General features: G+C 36.5%; 1 protein-coding gene across 3 annotated transcripts in view; it reads right to left on the bottom strand.

Annotated features, from left to right (window-relative positions):
- The window catches only part of Prp5 (pre-mRNA processing factor 5), a 593,106-nt gene that overhangs the window by 483,924 nt on the left and 83,651 nt on the right, over positions 1–25,531 (bottom strand). For 2 of the 3 annotated variants that reach the window (XM_090403381.1, XM_090403383.1), the window contains exon 3: positions 22,827–23,030. In XM_090403381.1, the coding sequence (XP_090259507.1) occupies positions 22,827–23,030 (204 nt within the window). The remainder of the gene's footprint in view (positions 1–22,826; positions 23,031–25,531) is intronic. The other variant, XM_090403382.1, reaches the window with a different exon arrangement.

The following is a 25,531-nucleotide window of genomic DNA, read 5'->3' as shown; positions in this document are numbered from 1 at the left end:
AATCCAAACAGCAATCGAAACAGTGGACAAAAGCCAGCTGTTCAGTGCCAAAGAAGTCGGTTCCATCAGCAGGAAAGATCATGGCATTGGTGTTTTAGGATGCTAAAGGCATTTTGTTTATTAATTATCTTGAAAAGGTAAAACAATAACCAAGGAATATTATTCCAATCTTTTACCCAGACTAGACGAAAATATTTGTGAGAAACGACCCGACTTGCAGAAGAAAAAATCATCATTCATTAGGACAACGCACCTGCCCACAAAGGTGTTTTGGTAATGGGAAAATGAAGGGATCTACACTATGAATTGTTGGAATATCCACCCTATTCCCCAGAGTTGGCTCCCTCTGCCTTCTATCTCTTCCCAAAACTAAAACTCTTCCTCACTGGTCAGCGTTTTTCTTCGAATCAAGAGGTGATTGCAGCTGTAGAGGGGTAGTTTGCAGATCTTACTGAGAACCACTACAGGGATGGGATAATGGCACTGGAGCATTGCTGGAATAAATGTATTAGTCTTAAGTGAGATTATGTTGAAAAATAAAAATAATTTTGAAATTAAAAATTTGTTTTTTTATTGTCAGGCTGAGAACTTTTCAGACCACCCTCATAAGATATTTACATCACCTTTATCAACTACTGCCCTCCCAATTGTACATCATCAGCAAACAACAATGTATCCCTTCAAATCTTCTGCTATATCATTAATATACAAATTAAATAGTGGTCCTAATAGAAAGCACTGGAACACTCTACTAGTAACCCTCATTTGCCTGGATTCCAGTACATATATACCATACACTATCCTCTGATGTCAACTTAATAGTTTTCTGAGTGGTATTCTGTCAAATGCCTTTGCAAAGTCCAGCAGTATGATAATATAGCCATTTTCTTTATTTAAATCTGCTATCACCTATTATAAAATATTAATAAATTACTGAGGCAGAACCTACCTTTGACAAAGCCGTTCTTCCCCCCAAAGCAGAATACTCCTATCCTATTCCTGAATTTTACTTTTAGCCAATCCCTTTCCAATACTTTAATCACCATTCCAGAGATACTAATTGGTCTGCAATTTGCTACTTCTGTCTTGGAGCCAACTTTATGTAACAGAACTCTCTTACACTCTGTCCACTCCCTTGCAAACCTTGCCAGACATGAAACATAGATTAAAAAACTTCATCAGAGGCACTACCAGTTCACTTGAACATTCTCATAGACCACAAGCAGACATACCGTCCAGGCCTACTGCTGTATTCACATTGATGTCTTTCAATATACTGAATACCTCTAGCTCATCTATCTTAATGCTCACATCAGCGTCTGTCACCTCAGTAACTGCAAAGTCACCACCTGGATGATATAACCTTGCAAAATGATCACTTAGTAATAACTATCTTCTACTTCTGGCACTTTCCTACTTCCACCACCGACTAAAATTATTATTATTATTATTACTATTATTAAAAGAGACCTCCACGGTTTATTAATATTACTATTATTAAAAGAGACCTCCAGGGAGTCAGAGACTCATCGAGAGAGAGGCCACATACATGCACCAGCTATCATACTTATTCTTCAATTCATTCACACTGCTTGCACTCACAACATCCACTGACAATCCATTCCAATCACAAACCACCCTATGAGAGAAAAATCTAGCACTCACTCCCTTCTTAGCAGCATTCATTCTCAGCTTCCAAGGATGCCCTCTTGTCTTTTTCCCATTCTCCATAAATTAAAAAATTCCATCAACTGAAATCATGCATGACCCTTTCAAAAGTTTGTAAGTCTCAATATCACTCCTCTTTCTCCTGTTTGTTAGTGTCTGCAGTCTTAATAATCAGTATTCCACAATCCTGATATCATTTGTAATACTCTCCTTTGCACTCTCTCAACTATATCAGAATCACAATAAACCAGATCAGACCTGCGCACAATATCCAAGTGAAGTCTTATCAAGGCCTTGTAAAGAGGCAAAATGACATCCTTATCTTTAAATGTGAACATTCGTTTCAGCATTGCAATTATCTTTTTAGTCATAATCTTTGTTACATGGCCCCTGAACTTCAATTTCCTATCTACTAACCAATATCCAGTTTCTTCTAGCATAATCCCACCAACATAATACGACATTGGATATCTGATCATGCCAAAGTGAATGACTTTACATTTACTGACATTGAACTAACATCCATTTTCCCATGCTCACAATTACAGCCTATTCAAATCATTCTGCAAATACTCAGGAATGCATATCAGCAGAATTCCTGATTATCCTATCTTTGCATCATCAGCAAATAGCTATATGTCGCTTGTCAAATCCTTCCCAGTATCATTAATGTACAGATTGAATAACAGTGGACCAAGTGCTGATCCCTGTGTTACACCACTTGTTACCACAGGGATCTTAAATCTTGCACCTCACATCCCCCATATACCACTCTTTGATATCTATCAGTCAGCCATCCTCTTATCCATGCTAATATTCTATAAACCCAAACCCATTTTCTCAAATTTATGCAACCATGATGTATTTTGTCAAAAGCCTTAGCAATATCCATATGGCAATATGTCTATTTCAATGGAAACATTATTATAGAATGTGAGTAAGTTGCTAAAACATGACCTTCCTTTAGTAAACCTATGTTGCTCATTGTAGAAATTCACTGTCAACCTATTTCTGAATGCGAGCCCTGACCAACGTTTCCAAAATCTTCACCACCACACCTGAGATACTAATTGGTCAATAGTCGGATACATTGTCTTTGCACAAGGGTTGTGCAATTCCATTCCGTTCATTCTTTCCATTCTTGCAGAATCTTCCCTGTTCTGAGACTCATATTAAACAGCCTGGCCGGTCCCTTCCATCACGTACTGTGTCAGGTAATTACCCTTAGTAATGGTATAAATCCCATTTCCATTTTGTCATGTGCCTTTTCCTCCTCCTAATCTACATAACCACATAATTGAAGTCTCCCATGATAATTGCTTGGCCTTCATCCATGGTGCTAATCTGCAGATACATGCACTCCACGTTTTCTTCTGGATCCCCAGGTCTACAGCAGCAACCAACAATATATTTTGTCCTAATGGCCTCTATCTCTTACCAGACAGCCTCAAATGAACCATTTACATCAGATCTACAATCTTCCACAGCTTCTATTTTTGTCAGTTGAAATTCTTCAACTATCATGAATAATACCCCTCCATGGTATTATTGATACCATGGAGGGGTATTATTAATGGCCCTATTTCCTCTATCCACTCTGAAAATACAATATCTGTTACATTCTACTCCTGTAACTACATCATTCTCTGACAACCAGGTTTTGCTGATGCCAATAATTTTTGGCCAAGTTAAGTTGACCAATGCTAAAAACTCCTCTCCTTTATTTTGGGCATTCATGTACATGCATTTCAACATCCCCTTGGGCACACAGTTACCCATACACAATGTCATTACCTGCCCCATTCAGACACAAAAACTGGGAAACTGCATCCAGCTCTTCATAATCATTCCTGCAACTCATATAACTATCCTGGCAGGGGGGAGACACGTGCTTGACTGCCAACCCCCCAATATCTCTAGTTTCCATGGTTTTGATTCAAACCTCTCACTGAACAACACTTTCTCCAAGCATCTAACTCCAAAACAATTAAGTGCACAGCCCATTAGGCATATCCAAATTCACTCCAAACATCAATAAACTGCACATCATTCTTCCTGTACAATTCTTTCTTTGGCTCATTGGCAATCATGGCCCATGTTCTCAATTCTATCCTATGATATCGAACAGCAGACTCACAATCTTTACTTTCTTACTCTTTTTTGTGCCTGCCAAAACAATTAATTTGTTCACTTCTTTCTTCTGCACATTTAAAGCTTTACTAACATCCTTTATCTTTCCACCTGAAAAACACACTTTCTTCATTTTCTCATTAAATATACCTCTTATCATCGAATCCCATATGATACTATCTCTTTTCTCCCAGTTTCTTGCACTTTTATGCTTTTTCCATTCACTCTTTCTTTCATTCTCCATACCACACGGCAATTGTTTCTCCAGTCGCTCAAGCTCACTTTTGTCCTGTGAAGGACACAAGTATGCATGCAATTTCTTTCTTTGCTGGCATCTCATCATCCACATTATTGCTTTCAGCCACTTCCTTCAAACTCGTATTTGTATTTCGCTTCCAACATGACTCATTTCTCACACTAGCTTACGAAATTTCCAAATATTTTCTCCCTTCTTGCTCTCATACCACAAACCATTCACTCTCGGCAAAGAATACATTAAAACACACACACACTACATTGCACTAAATCCTTGCACACTAATATCAGTCAACACTGATGCCTTGGTCACCATTTTTCTCATATCCATCAGTGCCATAATGAAAAACGTTTTTGAAAGAATATCGCATAATAATAGTTGACTAAACAACATCACTTAACAACACAGTCAAAATATAAACAAAATACCAGCATTATTTTTATGGCTATTTAGTCTATTATTGTTTAGGAATTAATGGATAATGTCATTGGCTTTTTACTCAAATTTTAGGGCATTACTGATGTTTTATATAGACAGATATATGAAGAATATATAGGAGGAATAATTCAGACATACCTTTGTAGGATGTTGCTGGCTGTATTCTTATTCAGCGACATCTCGACATGTGGCGATATACATTCATCTGCTGTTAAAGGAAGGAAGTATGATTGAAAGAAAGGGGAAGGGGAAATGTGGTGGTAGAGAGATGTGGAATAATTATTGGTGAGGAGGCAAGGGGTATGTAAACTTTTTGAAACACCCGTTTTTTATTATTAAAGGTGGGCAGAGAATACTTTGGGAGAGGGTGAAAAATAGAAATTTTTGGACAGGGGAAGGATATAATGGGATAAGATCAGGGGTGGGAGTAATTGGGTGTGAACCATTTTGACAGTGCATCATCTTCGGAGCTCGTGGAGGAAGTAAAGGCTATGTCATGCTGGCTTAGCATTTCTGTCTTTGATGTGTCTGTTGATAGCCTAGACTTATCCCACAAGCTCCAAAGATGATGCACTATCGAAACGGCTTGCACCCCATTATTCCCACCTGATTTTATCTCATCATATCCTTCCCCTTCTCCAAAATTTCCATTTTTCACCCCTCCCAAAGTATTCTCTGGCCAGCTTTAATAATAAAAAACCCAGGTTTTCAAAAAGTTCACATACCCCTTGCCTCACCAATAATTTTCCACATCTCTTTATCACCACACTTTCTAACCCCCCTCCTTTCAATCATACTTCCTTCAACAGCAGATGAATGTATATCGCCACATGCCGAGATGCTGCTGAATTAGAAGACAGCCAGCAACATCCTACAAAGGTATGTCCGAATTATTCCTCCTATATATTCTTCATATATCTGTCTATATAAAACATCAATAATACCCTAAAATTTCAGTAAAAAGCTAATGATATTATAAAAGGGGCACTCATAAACAAAAATAGGCTAAATAGCCATAAAAATAATATTTACTTAGAGGAGTAATATGGGAATATTCTCAGAAATAATATCTAAATTACCAGAAATTATATATAAAAAAATTGCTAATATCTACTAAAAGAATAATGACTTACCTGAGCAACATGTGCACAGAAGCCGCTACTAGAAACGATGCTAGCACCCTCCCAATTTGGGAAGCAAAGATAGCATGCAGAATATATAACTGGTAGGGATATTTAAGAGAAGGTTGAGGGCATGAGGAATCTGGAGGTAATGTGATACAGTACTAAAATTGTGAAGGCAGCACAAATTATGTTGAGGTAAGGATATCATGGTTCCATATAACAACTCGATTAGGTCGCATGAGTTATAGTGCATGAAATTGGGAGGGGGTGACAAGAAGTGAGCTATATAAAGAGGATGTGAATGGGGGGGGGGGGACATGCATATTTTCATGGAGTAAGGGGTTATTGGAATATAGTGCACGAGTGCAGAGACAGTGAACGAATGTGTTTAAGCTCATTTGATGAGCTCAGTGCTTTAAAGTGGGACACTTAAAATGAATCTTTTGATTCCACAGAGGTCTAATATAATAACAATAATGAATTAAACAGCATAAGACCAAGTAGTAAGATCTGTAATACACCACTAGTCACCCACCTCCTACTAGATATACTACATATATGCAACACACACTAATACTTCATATCTGTCCACCAGCTACCCTCTTATCCAAATCACATATTTCAAATATATTCCCCATTTGCTCCAATTTAAGTAACAGTGTCCCATGTAATATATGTAATATCTTGTCAAATACATTTGACAAGATATTACATACCAGCACTTTTGAGATATTGATTGGCCTACGATTTGCAATATTTTGGAGCCTCCTTTATTCAATAAAACTATTTGCACACTTTCCACTCTCTAGGCACCTCCCACAAGGAAATGCAAATTCCTTCGCGAATGCCAATCTCTTATACACACAGTCTGATACTTCATCTAATACTATTGTTGTATCTGCAGTAAGGTTCTATAATATACAGTAAAACCCCGAAGTTACGCAGTAGGTGGGACTGACAAAAAGCACGTAAGTCGAATTTGCATAACTCGGGGTATAATTTTGCATGTAATTTATATATACAAACATACAAATGGGACCAAAGGTTTACAAAAACACCTATATTTTTTAAAAAATATAATCATAAATGTAGTTTTTCGTACATAAAAAAAAAAGTTATATTGATTTCGATGGTTTCATAAAATCTAATAGATTCGTCTGACGGCATAATGTCTTTTTCTTGTCACGCAAAATTTCTTCATAGCAAGCTAATGATTTTTTTATTCCTTGCCTTGTGGCTACAATTCGTTCCTTGTTAGAATCTATGTCCTCCAAAATCTGTAAATCTTTCTTTTATGATTGTTCTTACTGTGGACTCCTGTAGAGTGAACTTCTTTGCTAGCTCACAAATTTTCATTCTGCCTTCAAAATCCTTAATAATGTTGAGATTTGTTTCCAAAGTAAAGTTTTTTTTTCTTGCTAGCAGTAGAAGAATCGGACTTGCTTCTTTTGAATGACATTATTATTTTTTATGTGATAAAATTTTTATCAAGAACATAACATTAAACAATTGCAAGATTTGTAGACTATAAAAATCGTGTGAATGTAGACTGCGCGAAACATGTGAGTGCTTGTTCACAGCATGTGCGACACTGGCGAATGTGGCCGGCGCCTGAAAGATATGACTAGTGGTAAGGCGTGAAGTGGGACGGGAATACGTACATATAAGAAACTGCGTAACTCCAGATTCGCATAAGTCGGGGTATGACTGTAAGTACTTGCAATTTATCTACCTCTATTCTCACATCAGTCAATGTCACATCTGGAACTGCAATGACTATTAAGACTTTGGTACTGGTTAATATTCATGATATATTTTAATGCAATAATCAGAGCACAAAGAGAGATAATAAAACAGCAGGTTTAATCATTTCAATAATTCAGGAATTAGCCGAACAAACTGTATTCTTATTGGCTTAAACCACGAATAAAATAGTGAAACATGACAAAATTTCATGCTGACTGGGACATCACCCAGTTCAACAAGGCCTCAGAGGTTTTCACCAGGGAACCAAAGCAAACAGCGAAAAGTCAGCGACTGGAACAAATCCTGAAACACATCCCAACTCAACATCACCAGAGTTAAAGCTCGGTACTATCAACATAAGAAGAATGAATGGTAAAGAAATGGAACTAGCTGAGGAATTGGATAAGTACCAGATCGACATAATAGGGGTGATTGAAACAAAAAAACTGGGGAAATCTTTCTAAGCAATAAATATAAAATGTTATATTCAGGAAATACAATCAAGGAAAAGAAGGAGTAGCCATAGTATTATTCAACACTATATATACAAGGCTAAACTTTTTGAATGGCAGGCAATATCAACTAGAATGATGTCAGCAAATATCAAAATGAACATGGACAATAAAACTTATTTGAGTCTATGGTTCCACAGAAGGGTTCTACTAAGGCAGAAGTGCAAGAATTTTTTGAGGCTGGAGAAAAATCAACTGACACAATGAAAAAAAAAAAGTTGGTCCCTGTTGGGGATCTAAATAGCAGAGTAGGAAATGATTCTCAGACATATAGAAATATCTTGGGAAAATTTGGAGAAGGGAGCAAAGCTAATAATAATGGCAAATACTTGTTAGGTTTCTGCTCAGGACATGGACTTGTTATTACTAAGACAATGTTCCAACATAAAAATGTGCATAAATTCACATGGAGAGAAGAGGCAAGGAATAAGAAAAGTTCGCAATGACTATGTTATTATTGATAGCGATGTTTTCTCACTGGTGCAGTGAGAAAACATTCTCCCCAACGAGTGCACAGATGATATGAAATTGGTAGTGATATGTATTCCTAACTACATGCCTCATCAGTGTTTTTTTACCACTGTGCTGTCATCACTGCTTGTTTCATTTAGCAGTTTTTCAAAGTAATTACACCATACTTCAAGGATATCTTTTTCTCCTGTTTTCATGTAACCTTTATCATCTCTAACTCCTTTTACAGCATTCTTTCCTCCATTCCTAAGCTTCTTCAACAACCTCCAGAATATATACACCTTCTTGATATTTATTTCTATATTCTTGCCATAGTCCTCCTATGACTTTTGTTTAGCTAGTTTTTAAACACTGTTTAGCATTCTTGCATTTGTCTCTGTATTCTCTAAGAGCACAAGCTGACTTATTTGCCAGGAACTTTTGATATGCTTTCATCTTTTCCTTCACTGCCTCTTTTACTTCCTGTGTCTGCCAAGGAGTTCTGATTTTTCTATCCTTGCAGACAACCTCACCACATGCCTCTCCGGCTGATTCAATCAAGGTTTTTTCAAGACTTGCCACTGAATCTCTAAAGTTTGGTTCCTGTTCTCAAACGCTTTCATTTTTTCTTCAATAATTTGTATGTTTTAGTTTACAGTTCACTTCTGAGAGCTGCTCAACTTTTATTCGCTTTAAAACTTTCTGACGTGTTATTGTTTTCAATATGAAATTCAATTTTTGGATTTTTTACAACACTCAAAAAGAATTAAAATAGAATTTAATACTTCCTATATTTCGTCCTAGTCATTAGGACATCTAGGGGGATTACAAAAACAATTAATGTAACATATACACAAATAACAAACAATACTAAGCCCAACCACATGGGTGACACTAAAGTCCTATCTAGGTAGAGCGCCCTCTAAGGGCAGTAGTAGGTGGCCTGGAATGTAAGGTGGGAACTCTGGTGATGAGTGTTTCCCAAATCTTCGGAAGCTTAATGCAACCGTATTTATTGAGATTTGGTTGGTGTTTGAGAGCTGCTGCTGCTTCTAAGAAAAGTCTCTCTTTCTTGAATTTGCTGTAGTGGAGCATGGTGGTTTTCTTCCATGATACCCTGTGGGTGGTGTCCAAAACATGGTCAGCCAAGCCTGAATGGCCATAGTTGTGTTTGAAGATGTAAGACTTGTGTTCCTCTAAACAGATGGATGCTGATCTGCCTGTCTGTCCAAAGTACGCCAGCTTACAGGAACAGGGTACTTTGTAAACTCCAGGCAGAGAGAGAGGAGGGAGCTGATCTTTCGTAGAACGGATAAGGCTCACAAGTTTGCGGTGGGGTTTATATGCTGTGTGTAGGTTGTACTGTTTTAGTATCTTGGCTATTTTTTCGGATGTGCCACGGATGGGGGTATGGTGATGGCATTTTTAAAATCTTGTTGACGAGAAGGACGGGGATTGGGGGAGGAATTGATTATTTTTTTGATACTGTGATCGCAGTAGCCATTGGAGAGGAAAGTGCTGTGTATGTGGTTAAGCTCAGTAGTGAGGGCGGTTCCACTGGAACAAAGATTGTGGGCTCTCTTGGTAAGAGTTTTAATAATGCCATATTGTTGAGAGGGGTGGTGGTGGGAGAGTTTGTGAATGTATCTGCCTGTGTGTGGGGGTTTTCTGTATACGGTGAAGGTAAGTGTATCATTAAGCAGGCATGTGACTAAGGTGTATAGGAAGGGTAAACAATTGTTCTTTTCCTTTTCCTATACACCTTAGTCACACGCCTGCTTAATGAGATGACTATCGAGATGACTGAGGAAGGAGTCTAACGTGTCTGGGCCATGAGGCCAAATAGAGAACACACCATCTACATATCTTAGCCAGATAGAAGGTTTGAGTGGGCTGAGTCTATGGCTCGTTTTTCGAAATCTTCCATATAGAAATTGGCAAGGGGGGGGGGGGGGTGAAAGGGGGAACCCATGGCAGTTCCCTCTATCTGCTTGTAGATTTTGTTGTTCCAAGAGAAATACCCAGAGTTAATGGCAAAGGAAAAGAGATCTAAAATGTCAGAGGGAAAAACGTTTTCTAAGAGAGATAAGGTGTCAATTAAGGGAATATTGGTAAACAAAGAGGAGATATCAAAGCTTACCAATATGTCTGTCTTATTCGAGGTTAAATTTTCTGTGAGGGCTTTAAAGTGGGTCGAGTTTTTTATAGAGGAAGGGGACCTTCCGGTGAGGGGAATCAGAGAGTTGGCCAGCTGTTTAGATAGTCTATAGCAAGGTGTATTGGTGGCATCTACTATAGGCCTGAGTGGGGAATTGGGTTTGTGGATTTTTGGTAAACCGTATATTCGGGGGGGGACGGGAGCGGAAAGGTTTAAGTTTTTTCGTGATGTCAGGGGGCCAGGAAGATACTTTTTTTTTTTGAGTAAGATTTATAGTTTCTAAACTTGTGTTTTTGTGGGGTCGTGTTCTAGCGGGATGTAGGTAGCGCGATTGTGGAGGATAATGTTCATTTTACAATTGTATTCACTGGTATTAAGAACGACTGTGGCATTACCCTTATCCGCTCTGGTGATGACGATACTTTTTTCTTTACGTAGTTTCTGGAGAGCCGTGCGTTGGGCATATGATAAATTACTTTTTGGCGGCGAAGAATGCGCGAGGATGTTGGCTACATCAAGTCTGATGTTGTTAGCTATCTCCGACGGTAAGCGACCAATTCCACGTTCGATGTTCACCATTACGTCAAGCACCGGCACTTCCTTCGGAGTGATGGCAAAATTACAGCCGAGGCAAAGGGCGCTGACGGCATCGTCGTTGAGCCTTTTGGAAGAGAGGTTTATTACTGTCTGGAGCGGTTGAATTTGTGGTTGTGGTTTGTTTTTCACAAGTTTGCTATATTTCTTGATGTGTTTATTTTTTATTTTTTGGAATTCTCTCTGTGCAGAAGTTTCCGAAATGCCAGAGAGAATCGACCAAATTTCAGGGTTAAGAATGGTGGAGAGCTCTGAATGTAAGGAGCCAATGGCGGCGTTCGTCACTGTGAGGGTAGCACGTGTATTCCAAAAAATAAAAAATAAACACATCAAGAAATATATTACTAAAACAGTACAACCTATACACAGCATATAAGCCCCACCGCAAACCTGCTACCCTTATCCGTTCTACGAAAGATCAGCTCCCTCCTCTCTCTCTGCCTGGAGTTTACAAAGTACCCTGTTCCTGTAAGCTGGCGTACTTTGGACAGACAGGCAGATCAGCATCCATCCGTCTAGAGGAACGCAAGTCTTACATCTTCAAACACAACTATGGCCATTCAGGCTTGGCTGACCATGTTTTGGACACCACCCACAGGGTATCATGGAAGAAAACCACCATGCTCCACCACAGCAAATTCAAGAAAGAGAGACTTTTCTTAGAAGCAGTAGCAGCTCTCAAAAACCAACCAAATCTCAATAAATACGGTTGCATTAAGCTTCCGAAGATTTGGGAAACACTCATCACCAGAGTTCCCACTTTACATTCCAGGCCACCTACTACTGCCCTTAGAGGGCGCTCTACCTAGATAGGACTTTAGTGTCACCCACGTGGTTGGGCTTAGTATTGTTTGTTATTTGTGTATATGTTACATTAATTGTTTTTGTAATCCCCCTAGATGTCCTAATGACTAGGACGAAATATAGGAAGTATTAAATTCTATTTTAATTCTTTTTAGTGTTGTAAAAAATCCATTAAGCCTCCAACACGATGTCCTCACAGCACTTAAGCCTCTACACACGAAACTCAATTTTATCCTGCTCAAGACTAAATGGTGATCACTTCCAATTTTAAATCCTCTGTACACTCTGGTGTCCTGCACAAGGGAGAAAATATCACTATCAACAATAACATAGTCAATGAGACTTTTCTTATTTCTTGCCTATTCTCTCCATGTGAATTTGTGCATATTTTATGTTGGAACATGGTGTTAGTAATAACCAGTCCATGTCCTGAGCAGAAATCAAACAAATATTAGCCATTATTATTAGCTTTCCTCTTTTCTTCAAATTTTCCCAAAATATTTTTGTATCTCTGAGATTCAGTTCCTACTCTGCTATTTAGATCCCCAACAAGGACCAATTTTTCCTTTTTCACTGATGCTTTCTAAATCCTCAAAAAATTCCTCCACTTCTACCTTAGTAGAACCTTCTGTGGGACCATTGGCACAAATAAGTCTCATTGTCCAGTTCCCCATTCTGATATTCGCCCACATTACTCTACATGAGACTGCCTCCTAATCAAGAAGATCAGCTTCGCATTTAGTGTTGAATACAATGGCTACTCCTTCTTTTCGTTGATGGTCATTGTCTGAATATAACATTTTGTTACTTAAATATAAATTGCCAACAGGCTTCATTTCAGCGATATAAACATTATTTAAATTAAGGAGATATTAAATCCCACATTGTTTTAAAACCAAATAAGAAAGTCAAAGATCGGAATCAGAGAGTTTCAAGCCGAATATAGTAAACTATAAAAGTATCGGCGATTACTAGTGTGAGCTAATGCAAGTAGTCCTAGTACGTAGTACAAACTCGGGAAACACGCAGCAAAGGTCGTAAAGTTCTGATTGCTATTCTTCGTATTTTCCATTATGTTAAAACACATTTCCTAGGAAATGTATGCTGTTATTACATTATGATGGGAGGGCACTACCCAGACCGGTTTCAGCCTTTATTGAGGCTTCATCAGTGAGTAGCAAGACCAAAAATTTTACCAAAGGGTATAGGAAAAGAACTTATATACTCTGCTATATGAGTTGTCGAAAAGGTGCAACCTATTAAGTTACTTAAAAATAAAGAGCCAACAAGCTTCATTTCGGGGATATAAAAATTATCTAAATTAAGGGGATACTAAATCCCACATTGTTTTAAAACCGAATAAGACACTCAAAGATCAGAATCAGAACGTTTCATGCCGAATATAGTAAACCATAAAAGTATCGGCGATTACTAGTGTGAGCTAATGCAAGTAGTACTAGTACGTAGTACAAACTCAGGCAACATGCAGCAAAGGTGGTCAAGTTCTGATCGCAATTCTTGGTATTTTCCATAATGTAAAAACACATTTCCCAGGAAATGTATGCTGTTATTACATTATGGTGGGAGGTCACTACCCAGACTGGTTTCAGCCTTTATTGAGGCTTCATCAGTGAGTAACTAAACCAAAAATAATACCAAAGGGTATAGGAAAAGAACTTATATACTCTACTATACGAGTTGTCGAAAAGGTGCAACACATTAAGTTACTTAAATATAAAGAACCAACAGCCTTCATTTTGGCGATATAAGCATTATTTAAATTAAGGGGATATTAAATCCCACATTGTTTTAGAACTTAATAAGAAACTTAAAGATCGGAATCAGAGAGTTTCATGCCAAATATAGTAAACTATAAAAGTATCGGCGATTACTAGCATTAGATTACTTGCATTAGCTCACGCTAGTAATTGCCAATACTTTTATAGTTTACTATATTCGGCATGAAACTCTCTGATTCCAATCTTTGAGTTTGTTATTCGGTTTTAAAACAATGTGGGATTAAATATCCCATTAATTTAAATAATGTTTATATCACTGAAATGAAGCCTGTTGGCTGTTTATTTTTAAGTAACTTAATCAGTTGCAGCTTTTCAACTCATTTAGCAGAGTATATAAGTTCTTTTCCTATACCCTTTGGTATTATTTTTGGTCTAGCTACTCACTGATGAAGCCTCAATAAAAGCTAAAACCGGTCTAGGTAGTGACCTCTCACCATAATGTAATAACAGCATACATTTCCTACGAAATGTTTTTTAAATTACGGAAAATACCAAGAATAGAGATCGGAACTTTACGACGTTTGCTGCATGTTGCCCGAGTTTGTACTATGTACTAGAACTACTTGCATTACCTCACACTAGTAATCGCCGATTACTTTTATAGTTTACTATATTTGTCATGAAACTGTCCTATTCCGATCTTTGTGTTTCTTATTCGGTTTTAAAACAATGTGGGATTTAATATACCCTTAATTTAAATAATGTTTATATCGCCGAAATGAAGTCTGCTGTCTCTTTATATTTAAGTAACTTAATGGGTTGCACCTTTTTGACAACTCGTATAGCAGAGTATATAAGTTCTTTTCGCTATACCCTTTGGCATTATTTTTGGTCTAGCTACTCACTGATGAAGCCTCAATAAAGGCTAAAACCGGTCTGGGTAGTGACCTCCCACCATAATGTAATAACAGCATACATTTCCTAGGAAATGCGTTTTTACATTATGGAAAATACCAAGAATAGCGATCAGAACTTGACCACCTTTGCTGCTTGTTGCCCGAGTTTGTACTATGTACTAGGACTACTTGCATTAGCTCACTCTAGTAATCACCGATACTTTTACAGTTTATTATATTCGGCATGAAACTCTCTGATTCTGATCTTTGAGTTTCTTATTCGGTTTTAAAACAATGTGGGATTTAATATCCCCTTAATTTAAATAACATTTTGTATTTATTGCTCAGTAAGATCTTGCCGGTTTTTGTCTTTTTTGTTTCACTCACCTCCTATCATGTTGATCTGGTACTTATCTAATTCCTCAGCAAGCTCCATTTCTTTGGAGGTGACATGAAAACTGAAAAAAAAAAAAGATATCCTTGATGTACGGAGTAATTACCAATTAATTATGGAGGTGACATAAAGGTGACATGAAAACTAAAAAAAAAAGATATCCTTGATATATGGAGTAATTACTTCGAAAAATTGCTAAACGAAATAAGAAGTGAAAGCATGCAATCAGGAATACATATCCATACTTGAAGTAAAAAATGCCATCAAAAGCCTGAAATGTGGAAAGGCAGCAGGAGTAGATGATATTTGATCAGAAATGCTTTAGTATGGAGATATAAAAGTCTTGCAGTGGCTGCAGTGCATAGTTTAAAAGGTCTGGACAGAGGGACTAATTCCAGATAATTGGAGTACAACTCTCATAGTACCTATATACAAAATGGGAAATAAAAGTGAATGTGAGAATTACAGAGGTAATTTCCCTACTGAGTGTTTTTGGTAATATATATGCAAGTATAACTGAGAAACAGTTGAGAAGTATTGTGAAGGGGGAAGCTTGGTGAAAATAAGCTGGATTCAGGTCATATAGAGACTGTCAGGATCAGATTTTCACTTTACGATAAACAATTGAGAAATCGTGGGAATATAACAAAAATATGTTTTTAAGTTTTGTAGATCTCCAAAAGGCATATGACAAGATGCCAAGAAAAATGCTATTCAAACCAATAGTTATATGGTGTCAATGGAGTTATATCAAGCAATTCTAAGTCATTATTTGAGCTTCCTGAACTTCCTTAATTTCTCAATTAAGGAAGTTCAGGAAGATGGTTTGATATTAAATCTAGTGTCAGACAAGGATGTACATTTCCCCTCTATTATTATCTATATCGATTACATCAGAATGGAAAGCAATATTAAACCTGATATTAAAACTGAAGATGTTAATCTCAGCTCTTTACTTTATGCAGATGACGTCATACTTTTAAATAAATTCAATACAAGTCTGCAAGACTCCCTGACTAAATTGATTAACTGTTGTAATTTGGTATGAAAATCAGCAATAACAAGACAAAGATAATGAAAATAGACAGAAACATTGAAAATAGCAACTGCTTTGTGAATGGAGACAACATATAGAACAAGAAAAACATTTATATAACTAAACCTGTGGTGAATTCATCACTAAAAACACACATAATAACCACAGTAATGACTATTTAATTCATAAATATTTCATCCCAAGTATCTTGGGACATCATCAGTACAGTAGTTCAAACAATACTAGGAATAACACACAGTTAGGGCACATGATTACAATGGAAACTCAATATGCGTGCAGTAACATGTTATAAAAGTAAATTAAATATAACTGAAAAAAAAAATAAATAAATAAAATATATATATATATATATATATATATAAAGATTATTTTACACAATTTTGTATGACAATTTCCCATACTTTAGGAATACGAAGAACATCGTTGCGGTTTAAATTTAATCTGTGTAGTAGGGCTTCAGCACTTTCTTTCCTAAGGACAAACTCTCACCTATGATGTTACCTGGCGTTTATGAGATCCCATGCTCCTGCAAATTGTCTTACTTTGGTCAGACAGGTAGGGCTGTTCAGAAATGCATCTCAAAACATCAAGACCACATTCGCCTTTTCAAACCGCAGAAATCTGGTCTCTCCTAACACGGAATTGAAAATCCAAACCATAGGATCCATTGGGAGAAGTCAAAACTTTTACACAGATCTTTATATAAATATGAACATTTATATAAAGAAAGTGCTGCAGCCCTACTACACAGACTAAATTTAAACCACAATGATGTTCTTACTATTCCTAAAGTATGGGAAATTGTCACACAAAATTATGTAAAATAATCTTTATATATATATATATATATATATTTTTTTTTTTTCAATTATATTTAATTTACTTCTATAACACATTACTGCACGCATATTGAGTTTCCATTGTAATCATGCGTCCTAACTGTATGTTATTCCTAGTATTGTTTGAACTACTGTACTGATGATGTTCCAAGATACTTGGGATGAAATATTTACGAATTAAATAGACATTACTGTGGTTATTACGTGTGTTTTTAGTGAAGAAACACATTTGAGATACTTGGGCACAATTTTAACATGGAAACAGACCATAGAATCAACAAAGCAGGTATGGTAGGAAGTCAACTGAATATATTTATATTGAATAAGAGAGAAATTAGTCAAAACACTAAATTAGCTGTACAAGACAGTGTTCAAAACAATTTTAACTTATGGATCTGAGAGCTGGGTTAGAAATAAGGCACTTGACTGCAGACTAGAGACCACAGATATGAGTATCTCAGTGGTTTTATCATATTAAAAACTAGGATATTAGGAAACACTTAACATTGTTTGCATCCAGGAATATGTAAGCAGAGCTAATCTCATGTGGTATGGTCACTTAAACAGAATCGGAGAGGAAAGATTAGTAAAACACTTAACATTGTTCTCTGCCAGGTTGGCAGGAGAAAGACCCACAGGAAGACCAATGTATAGGTGGATTGATACAGTAAAAACTGCCTTAGCAGACAGAAACATAAGACCTGATAATGTTGGAGTCTTGACAGATAACAGATTGATTTGGAGGAAAATTGATTAAGCCTACAAACTTTGCCAGGAACTTTCAATATGATTTCTTCTTTTCCTTCACTGCTTCTTTAACTTCTTGTCCACGATAAAGTTCTGATCTTTCTATCCTTGCAGACAACCTCCCCATATGCCTCTCTGGCTGAATCAGTCAATGATTTCTTCATGGCTTGCCAATGAATCTCTAAGGTTTGGTTCGTGTTCTCAAACTTTTTTGTTTTTTCTTCAACAATGTTTGTTTATTTTAGTCTACAATTCACATCTGAGAGTTGCTCAACTATTTATTGGCTTTAAAACTTTCTTACATGTTCTTCTTTTCAGTATGAAATTCAATTTTATCCTGCTCAAGACTAAATGGTGATCACTTCCTATTTAAAATCCTCTGTACACTCTAGTGTCCTGCACCAGTGAGTCAAGTTCACTGTCAACAATAGCATAGTCAATGACACTTTTCTTATTCCTTGCCTCTTCTCTCCATGTGAATTTGTGCACATTTTTATGTTGGAACATGGTGTTAGTAATAACCAGTCCATGTCCTGAGCAGAAATCCAACAGATATTTGCCATTATTATTAGCTTTGCTCTTTTCTCCAAATTTTTCCCAAATATTTTTGTATGTCTCACAGTCTTTCCTACTCTGCTATTTAGATCCCCAACAAGGACCAACATTTCCTTTTTCATTGTGACAGATGCTGTCTCTAAAGCGTCAAAAATTTCTTCCACTTCTACCTTAGTAGAACCTTCTATGGGACCATATGCACAAATAAATCTCATTGTCCAGTTCCCCATTCTGATATTTGCCCACATCACTCTACTTAATATTGCCTGTCAATCAAAAAGATTAGCCTCGTATTTATTGTTGAATACTCTAACTACTACTTCTTTTCCCTGATTATTATTTTCTGAATGTAACATTTTGTATTTATTGCTTAGAAAGATTTCACCAGTTTTTGTCTTTTTTGTTTCAGTCACCATAATTATGTCGATCTGGTACTTATCCAATTCTTTGCTGGTTCTGTTTCTTTACCATTTAGGCTTCTTATGTTGATAGTACCGATCTTGAATTCTGGTGATGTTGAATTTAGATGTGTTTCAGGATTTGTTCTAGTAGCTGACTTTTCACTGTTTGCCCTGATGATGGAGAGGCAACAAAAGCAAACAAAATAGCTGAATTACTGAGTGAACATTTGGCAAAGGTGTACAATGTAGGTGGTGATGTTGGAATGCTAAATGTCACATTGATGGGAGAATTGAGGTTGAAGAAATGAAAATGATTAGAATATTGAAGAACTCTGATGTGAACACAGCCATGGCGTTAGATAACATATCAACCCAAATTTATTTATTTATTCTTATGGCAAAAGCAGCTACAGGTCAAAGTCCAGACCAGAAAGTCAATTCAGGGCCTCATCTGTCACCTCGTATCTGGAGGCCACCACCATGAAATTGGTACCGTGGGCAGTCATTCACAATATGAGCGATGATCTGAGTCACAGGGGAACAGTCACAATAATGGTGGTCGGACAGTCTCAATTTATGTAGTAGGTAGCCACATCTGCCCTGGTTAGTTCTGAATGACGAAATCTTCCTAGGAAGGGCAAAACGAGACTGCGGAGCACAGGGATCTTCAACCAGAAAACCATTTGTTGGAAGATTGTTGGACCAGTGTTCTCTCCATATGTCAGGTGTTGATCGTAAAGCAGCTGAAGAGAGTTTGTCCCTGGACTAGAAAGGGTTTCTTGATTTTAAGCAAAGACCAGGTACATTGCTGGTGCTTCAGACACATGAGGCCCCATAGATGTAACACTGGTACCATGAAGCTAATGTCTCAAAACCAAGTGTCAAGCCTCCTGGACCACTTGTAGCAACCATGATAAATACACAATTCAACTCTAATGAAAATGTGCAAGGGAATCACCAGCTAACTAAGGTGTTTAAGTTAAGCCTCAATACTGGGAAGGTGATAATGGAGTGAAAAGGAGGCAAAATAGTCCCACTGCATAAAAGAAGCCTAACACAGAAGTAGCAAATTATACCAATCATCATCCCAAGAGTGATGGTCAAGGTATTGGAGAAATTCGTAAAAGACAGAATTCAGGACTGCGTGGATAGGAATATGATACTCTATAAGGGGGAACATAGTTTTGTGAAGGGTAGGTTATGTCTTAGTAATATGCTACTTTTCATAATAAAGTGTCAATGGAGTTAGATAAGGGAAATGGCTACTCATTGATACTGCTGGACCTTGCAAAAGTATTTGACATTATTCCACATAGAACTTTGTCAGCAATAAAAAGACAAAGACAATGAAAATATGCAGAAGTATTGAAAATGTCAACTGTGTTGTGAATGGAGAACCTGTGGAACAAGTAAAACATTTCAGCTACTTAGGCACGATTTTTACTGAAGATGGTAAATTAAATATAGAAATAGACAACAGAATCAGCAAAGCTGGTATGGTGGGAGAAGTCAATTGAATAAATTCATATGGAATAAGAAAGAAATTAGTCGGAACACTAAATTAGCTGTATACAAGATAGTGTTCAAACCAGTTTTAACTTATGGATCTGAGAGCTGGGTCAGAAGTAAAACACTTGACCAAAGACTAGAGACCGCAGATATGAGAGTTCTGAGAAGGATTAGAGGCGTGAACAGATGGCATCAATGGCAATATCATATTAAAAATGAGGATATTAGGAAAGAACTTGACATTGTCAGCATCCAGGAATGCGTTAGCAGAGCTAATTTCAGGTGGTATGGTCACTTAAATAGAATGGGAGAGGAAAGATTAGCAAAATAAGTGTTCTCTGCCAGGTTGGCAGGAAAACGACCCAGAGGAAGACCAAGATATAGGTGGATTGATACGGTACAAAGTGCCTTAGACGATAGAAATATAAGATCTGATAATGTTGGAGTCTTGACAAGTAACAGAGTGATTTGGAGGAAAATTGTAGATAGGAAATTAGTAATGATGTAATTTTTTCATGTAGTACTGTCATATCCTGTACACCCCTTGAGGGTACATGGCAGGAATTTGATGATGATGATGAACTTCGTTACATAAATTGGAGCAAACTGGAATGGATATGATCTGATGATTTGGATTACAGGGTGACTGATGGACAGATATCAAGGAGTGGTTTATAGAGGAGCTGAGTCCAGGAGAAGGCAGGTGACCAGTGGTGTACTACATGACTCAGTATTTGATCCTTTGTTGTTTAATTTGTACATGAATGATATTAATCCTGAACACTCCTTGATCATGATGGTATATATCAGGATATTGATGATGATGTAGGTAATGATTTGATAGGAAATATTCAGTTGTATGCAAACTGGAAAGAGCAATGGCAAAAGGTGATATAGAGATCCTGCAGGATGACTTAAATACACTAGCAGTATGAACAAGGGTAAATGGGCTCCAGTTTAATATGGCCAAGTGTAAGTCAATGCACTACGGGAAGAAGAGATCCCAAATGGTGTACTACATCACGTTGTTGTTAAAAAACACACTAAGAAGCAAGTATAGAGAAGCTATTGTTCCCTGTTATAAGGTTTTAATAAGAACACATCTGGACAAATGGATTCCATTGGGATGAAGTTGTGAAGAGCATCAAGAGGCAAGTGACAAAGATTGTTTCAGGTATATGGAGTGCTCCCACTGAAAGCAAATTTCAGGTCTGTGGGATTCAAAAACCAGCTAACAGGTCGAAAAGAGAAAACACATGATAGAAGCATATGTCATTAAAGGGGTTTTATAGTATTAACACTAAAGACATTTTTCAGTATGTGGCAGGAAGGAAGAAAATGAGGGGTCAGTCATCTTAATTGTGTTAGAATGCGGTTAGCAAGCATGTTAGGACTAGTTTTTTGCTTGGAGGGTGGTGAATGGGTTACAAGAGGTGGTTGTGTGTGTGTGTGTGTGTGTGTGTGCTTTGTCAGTGAATGAATTTAAGGAGAGGTATGATAAGTATTGCGTGAATAAAGGCTAGCATGCAAATAATGGATCTCCCACAATGTCTTCTGACTCCACGGAGATACCTGTATAATAATAACAATATCACGTTCTTTCCAAATTTCCTCTTTTTAAAACAATTCTGCAATTGTTGCCACATGTTCACTACTCAAATCTTTCTGAAAACTGTCACATCTGTGGTCTTCTCTGATCAACTCTTTTACTTCTAACCCAACTCTCAGATCCATAACTTAAAAATGATTTGAACACTTCTTGTATACTGCTAGTTTACATTTTTGACTAATTTCTCTCTTATTTCATATAAATTCATTCAATTGAATTGCCATTATACCAGCTTTGCTTATGCTACTGTCTATTTTCATATTTAATTTCCCTTCTTCATAAAAATTATGCCACATTATGTTATATTTGTTCTATAGGCATTCTAAGGCCATTAAAAATGTTGATATTTTAATCTTATTTAAGGGAAGGATAATAAATAGTTCTATTATTTATCTCTAATTCACAGTGTGCATTTTTAAGAGTTTGTATATTTTTGGTCAGGAGCATGAGCATGTATGTGCATGTTGTTTTACAGAGAAGAATACTGTAATCTCTCAATTACTGGATCACACAAAGAAATTGATTTGCTGATAATTTAAATGAGGGTGTGGTTAGCTGAACATATGTTACACAGTGCTCTTTCAAGAATCAGATGACATGACAGCTGATTCAAGAACCAATTAACTAAGGGTTTGGGTTTGTAAAACAATTTTAATGCCTTATCAAAACAACAGTTGAACATTGATGCCACATTTTAATCCAATGGTTTGCAAGTATACAAATATTCTTACTAGAACCTCTAAGCGTAGTCAAAGATGACTTTTTAGGCAGAACATGATAGTTTCCCAAATATTTCTTTAAGTTAAGAGCATTCTGACTTAGAGCTTATTGTAATTCGCCAAATAATCTTACACTTTTGAAGCAGATCTTTTTTGATACCAGTTTTTTAGCATCATACTGCATGAAAGGCTTTGAGCACTTCGTTGACTAGTCCACTTTTTCTGTATAGATATATAATTCTTAAATCTGAAGAGGATAAAGAACAACATGCGAAGTCCAACTACTGTTATTTTGCTTCTTTGCACAAGAGGAAAAGGAAGCTAAGGAACCTAATGCTAAAGTTGTCAATATGAGTGCATTTATTTCAAAAATAAATATCATAATTACTGTTTTTTTAGCAAGTCTTATTAAAATAAAGTGCATCATTTATAAAAGTAGAATTTAAAATAATAGCAATTTTGTATAATTTCTGTATTATACCTAGATAGAAAGCACGGAACATACGTTCTTCTTTCTCTCTCTCTTGAACGAGACCGCCTGAAGCGTTCAGGAGTTCGTGATCGCCTGTCTCGACTAAGAGATCTTCGAAAACGGTCACGACCCCTAGAAAGACTACGTCTATGCCTTCTACGTTCTGGACTACTTGAAGAGCTATGAGAACGAGATCTGGATCTTTTTCTATATCTGAAAACGAGGTAGTAACAAAGGGGTTTAATTGTTTATATTCATTATACGAACAAGAATTTGCAATATGAATTCATGTCTTTTTTTCTTTCCTCAAATAAGCTTAGGGATAATGTTTAATTATTGTTCTGATATATGAAACATAAAAATGACATTTGAGGAGAGTTGACTGCCAAATGATTATAATTACAAACCTATGCAGATTTTTCAAATTGTTACTCAAGGTTATACAACAACAATAAGTCAAAATAAATATAAATTAAAGCAGTTAAGACTGATTATAAATTACAGCAGGCAGGAAACTGAAAATCATTTTTTACTAAACTTCAATGAAAATGTATGTTTTTTTTAATGGAATGCAATGTGAACACAGAAAAAATTAAATCACCTAACAAGTTCTAAGGAAAATCAATAACCACTGAATCTGCTGAATGTAAATATATGTTAAAGTCACAAATTTTACTGAAGATTTCATTTCTATGATGTTTTACTTAGCATGTATAGTGCAGTGTCTGGACAAGCAGATGGTGATGTTAAATGCTAAGATATTAGCATGGAGGGTGCTGGGGATACATATAGAGTAGCCCATAAGTCATAGAACATTCCATAGAGAGGGCCCATCTTTGTGAAGCCAAAAATGGAAGCCGTTTATTAGTTTTTCATAACTAATAAAAAAAAATTTTGGTGATGTTAAAAAATGTATGCGGTTGCTTTACAAAGACAGGCCCTTTCTACAGCATGTTCCATGATTTATGGAACACCCTGTATATATACAACACATGCAGATATTTCCTCAGAGCCAACTGATTATATACATCCATTTTATACTTAACCGAATGTAAACCATATTAAAACCACAAAATAAATTAAATTAGCAGCTTAATAACAGCTGCTGATATTTGGTGGATTTTAAGTAGCATCTTCAAAGCACAAAACACACTTGTCACTATACACAAATTTAGTCAGGTAGTTACACAAACAACTCAAACAAAAGAATTAATGCCCATTCAAGATGCTCTCTAGGACTTCATGAGGAAGTTGATTCAGCTGTTATATATGAAGTTGATACAAATTTTTAATAAATTAATTCAGCCATGCTTATTAAGATTTGGGAAGTACTTTATAGCTGATACTCTAAAAGTAGTCTCCCAGACTTGTAGCAATTTTTATACATACTTCAGGACTAGCAAATCATGCTTTAGATACCCATTTTCAAAGGATTCAGTGGAAGACTAAAGTCAGACTGAAGACTGACAGATGTTAAAAGGTATTCCTATCTATAGTAGACATTGTTACAGATGATTACACTAGCCTCTTGACTGAAATCAATCACATTCATGATACTTTTTTTTTAGCCAGTGGCTTCTCACAATCAACAAAGCTCTCCAACTATCCTCCAAACCCAACCCTTCAGCCTCGAAAAATTCAGAATACAAAAAATGCATTAATGTACCCGACATCCAAGGCACCTCAGAAAAAATTGCACGCATTCTTAAAAGGACATAATGTATGCCCACAGATGTGAGACCCATCGACATTTCTATGTATGTCAGAAGAAGGGGATTCCATTCCGATAATAGGATAATCAATCCGTCTTGTGGGATGAGTTATTATACATCAGAAAATTAACTTTTCTTTTATGAACATTGTAGTTTTTCAAACAGGCAGGACAGCAAATATCAGAATTTCAGAACAAAAGGACTATATCCGTTTTCATCAATACACCCACTCTGGTCTTGCTGATCATGCACTGGATACCTGCCATAGAATACGGTGGAATAAAGCCAGGATAATACACCGTAGCAAATACAGATGTGAAAGGCTTTTCATGGAATCAGCTTCAGCCCTAAGAAACGATCCAAACCACAACAAATTTGGCTGCATGAGACTTCCTCAAATTTGGGAAACCTACATCAGAAGACCTTCAGCCCAATCGCCCAAGAATACCAACATTGCCCGCTAGAGGGCACCATCAGGACTTTAGGAGAAATAATAGCTTCCTACTTCTTCCTCACTTACTGTTTTGTTGTGCCTGCATGCACGTGTCTTGTACTTAAGTTCTTGAAAATTTCAACGGAATATTGAAATATATTAAAATTTATTTTAATTATATATCCTAGTACGTTTTAATTTCCTTAAATTATATAGTGAAAATACTTCTCATAGCTCTTCCCAAATTCACATCATCTACAAACAACTGTATATCATCATTCAAGTTCTTCTCAGTATCATTTACCAAAACAGACCTTTGGAGCACACCACTAGTGAATTTCCATTTCTGGCATATCACTCCCTCACACATATCTTACTGATACCTATCAGAGAGCAATCTTTAATCCAACATCATCTGTTCCAATTTAATTACTAGCTTGTCATATGGTAATCTATCAAAGGCTTTTGTAGAATCTAAATATACTATTGTGTATGCATCCCTCTTCCTTGTCTAATATATTTGTTACCTTGTTATAATGAGTAGATTTATTTTAATATTTATTTATTAA

This window comes from Typopeltis vanoorti, chromosome 14, assembly GCF_054136105.1.
Source record: "Typopeltis vanoorti isolate ZY-2024b chromosome 14, IOZ_Tvanoo_1.0, whole genome shotgun sequence".
Taxonomy (NCBI): Eukaryota; Metazoa; Arthropoda; class Arachnida; order Uropygi; family Thelyphonidae; genus Typopeltis; species Typopeltis vanoorti.
This window is presented reverse-complemented; position numbering and strand designations above follow the sequence as displayed.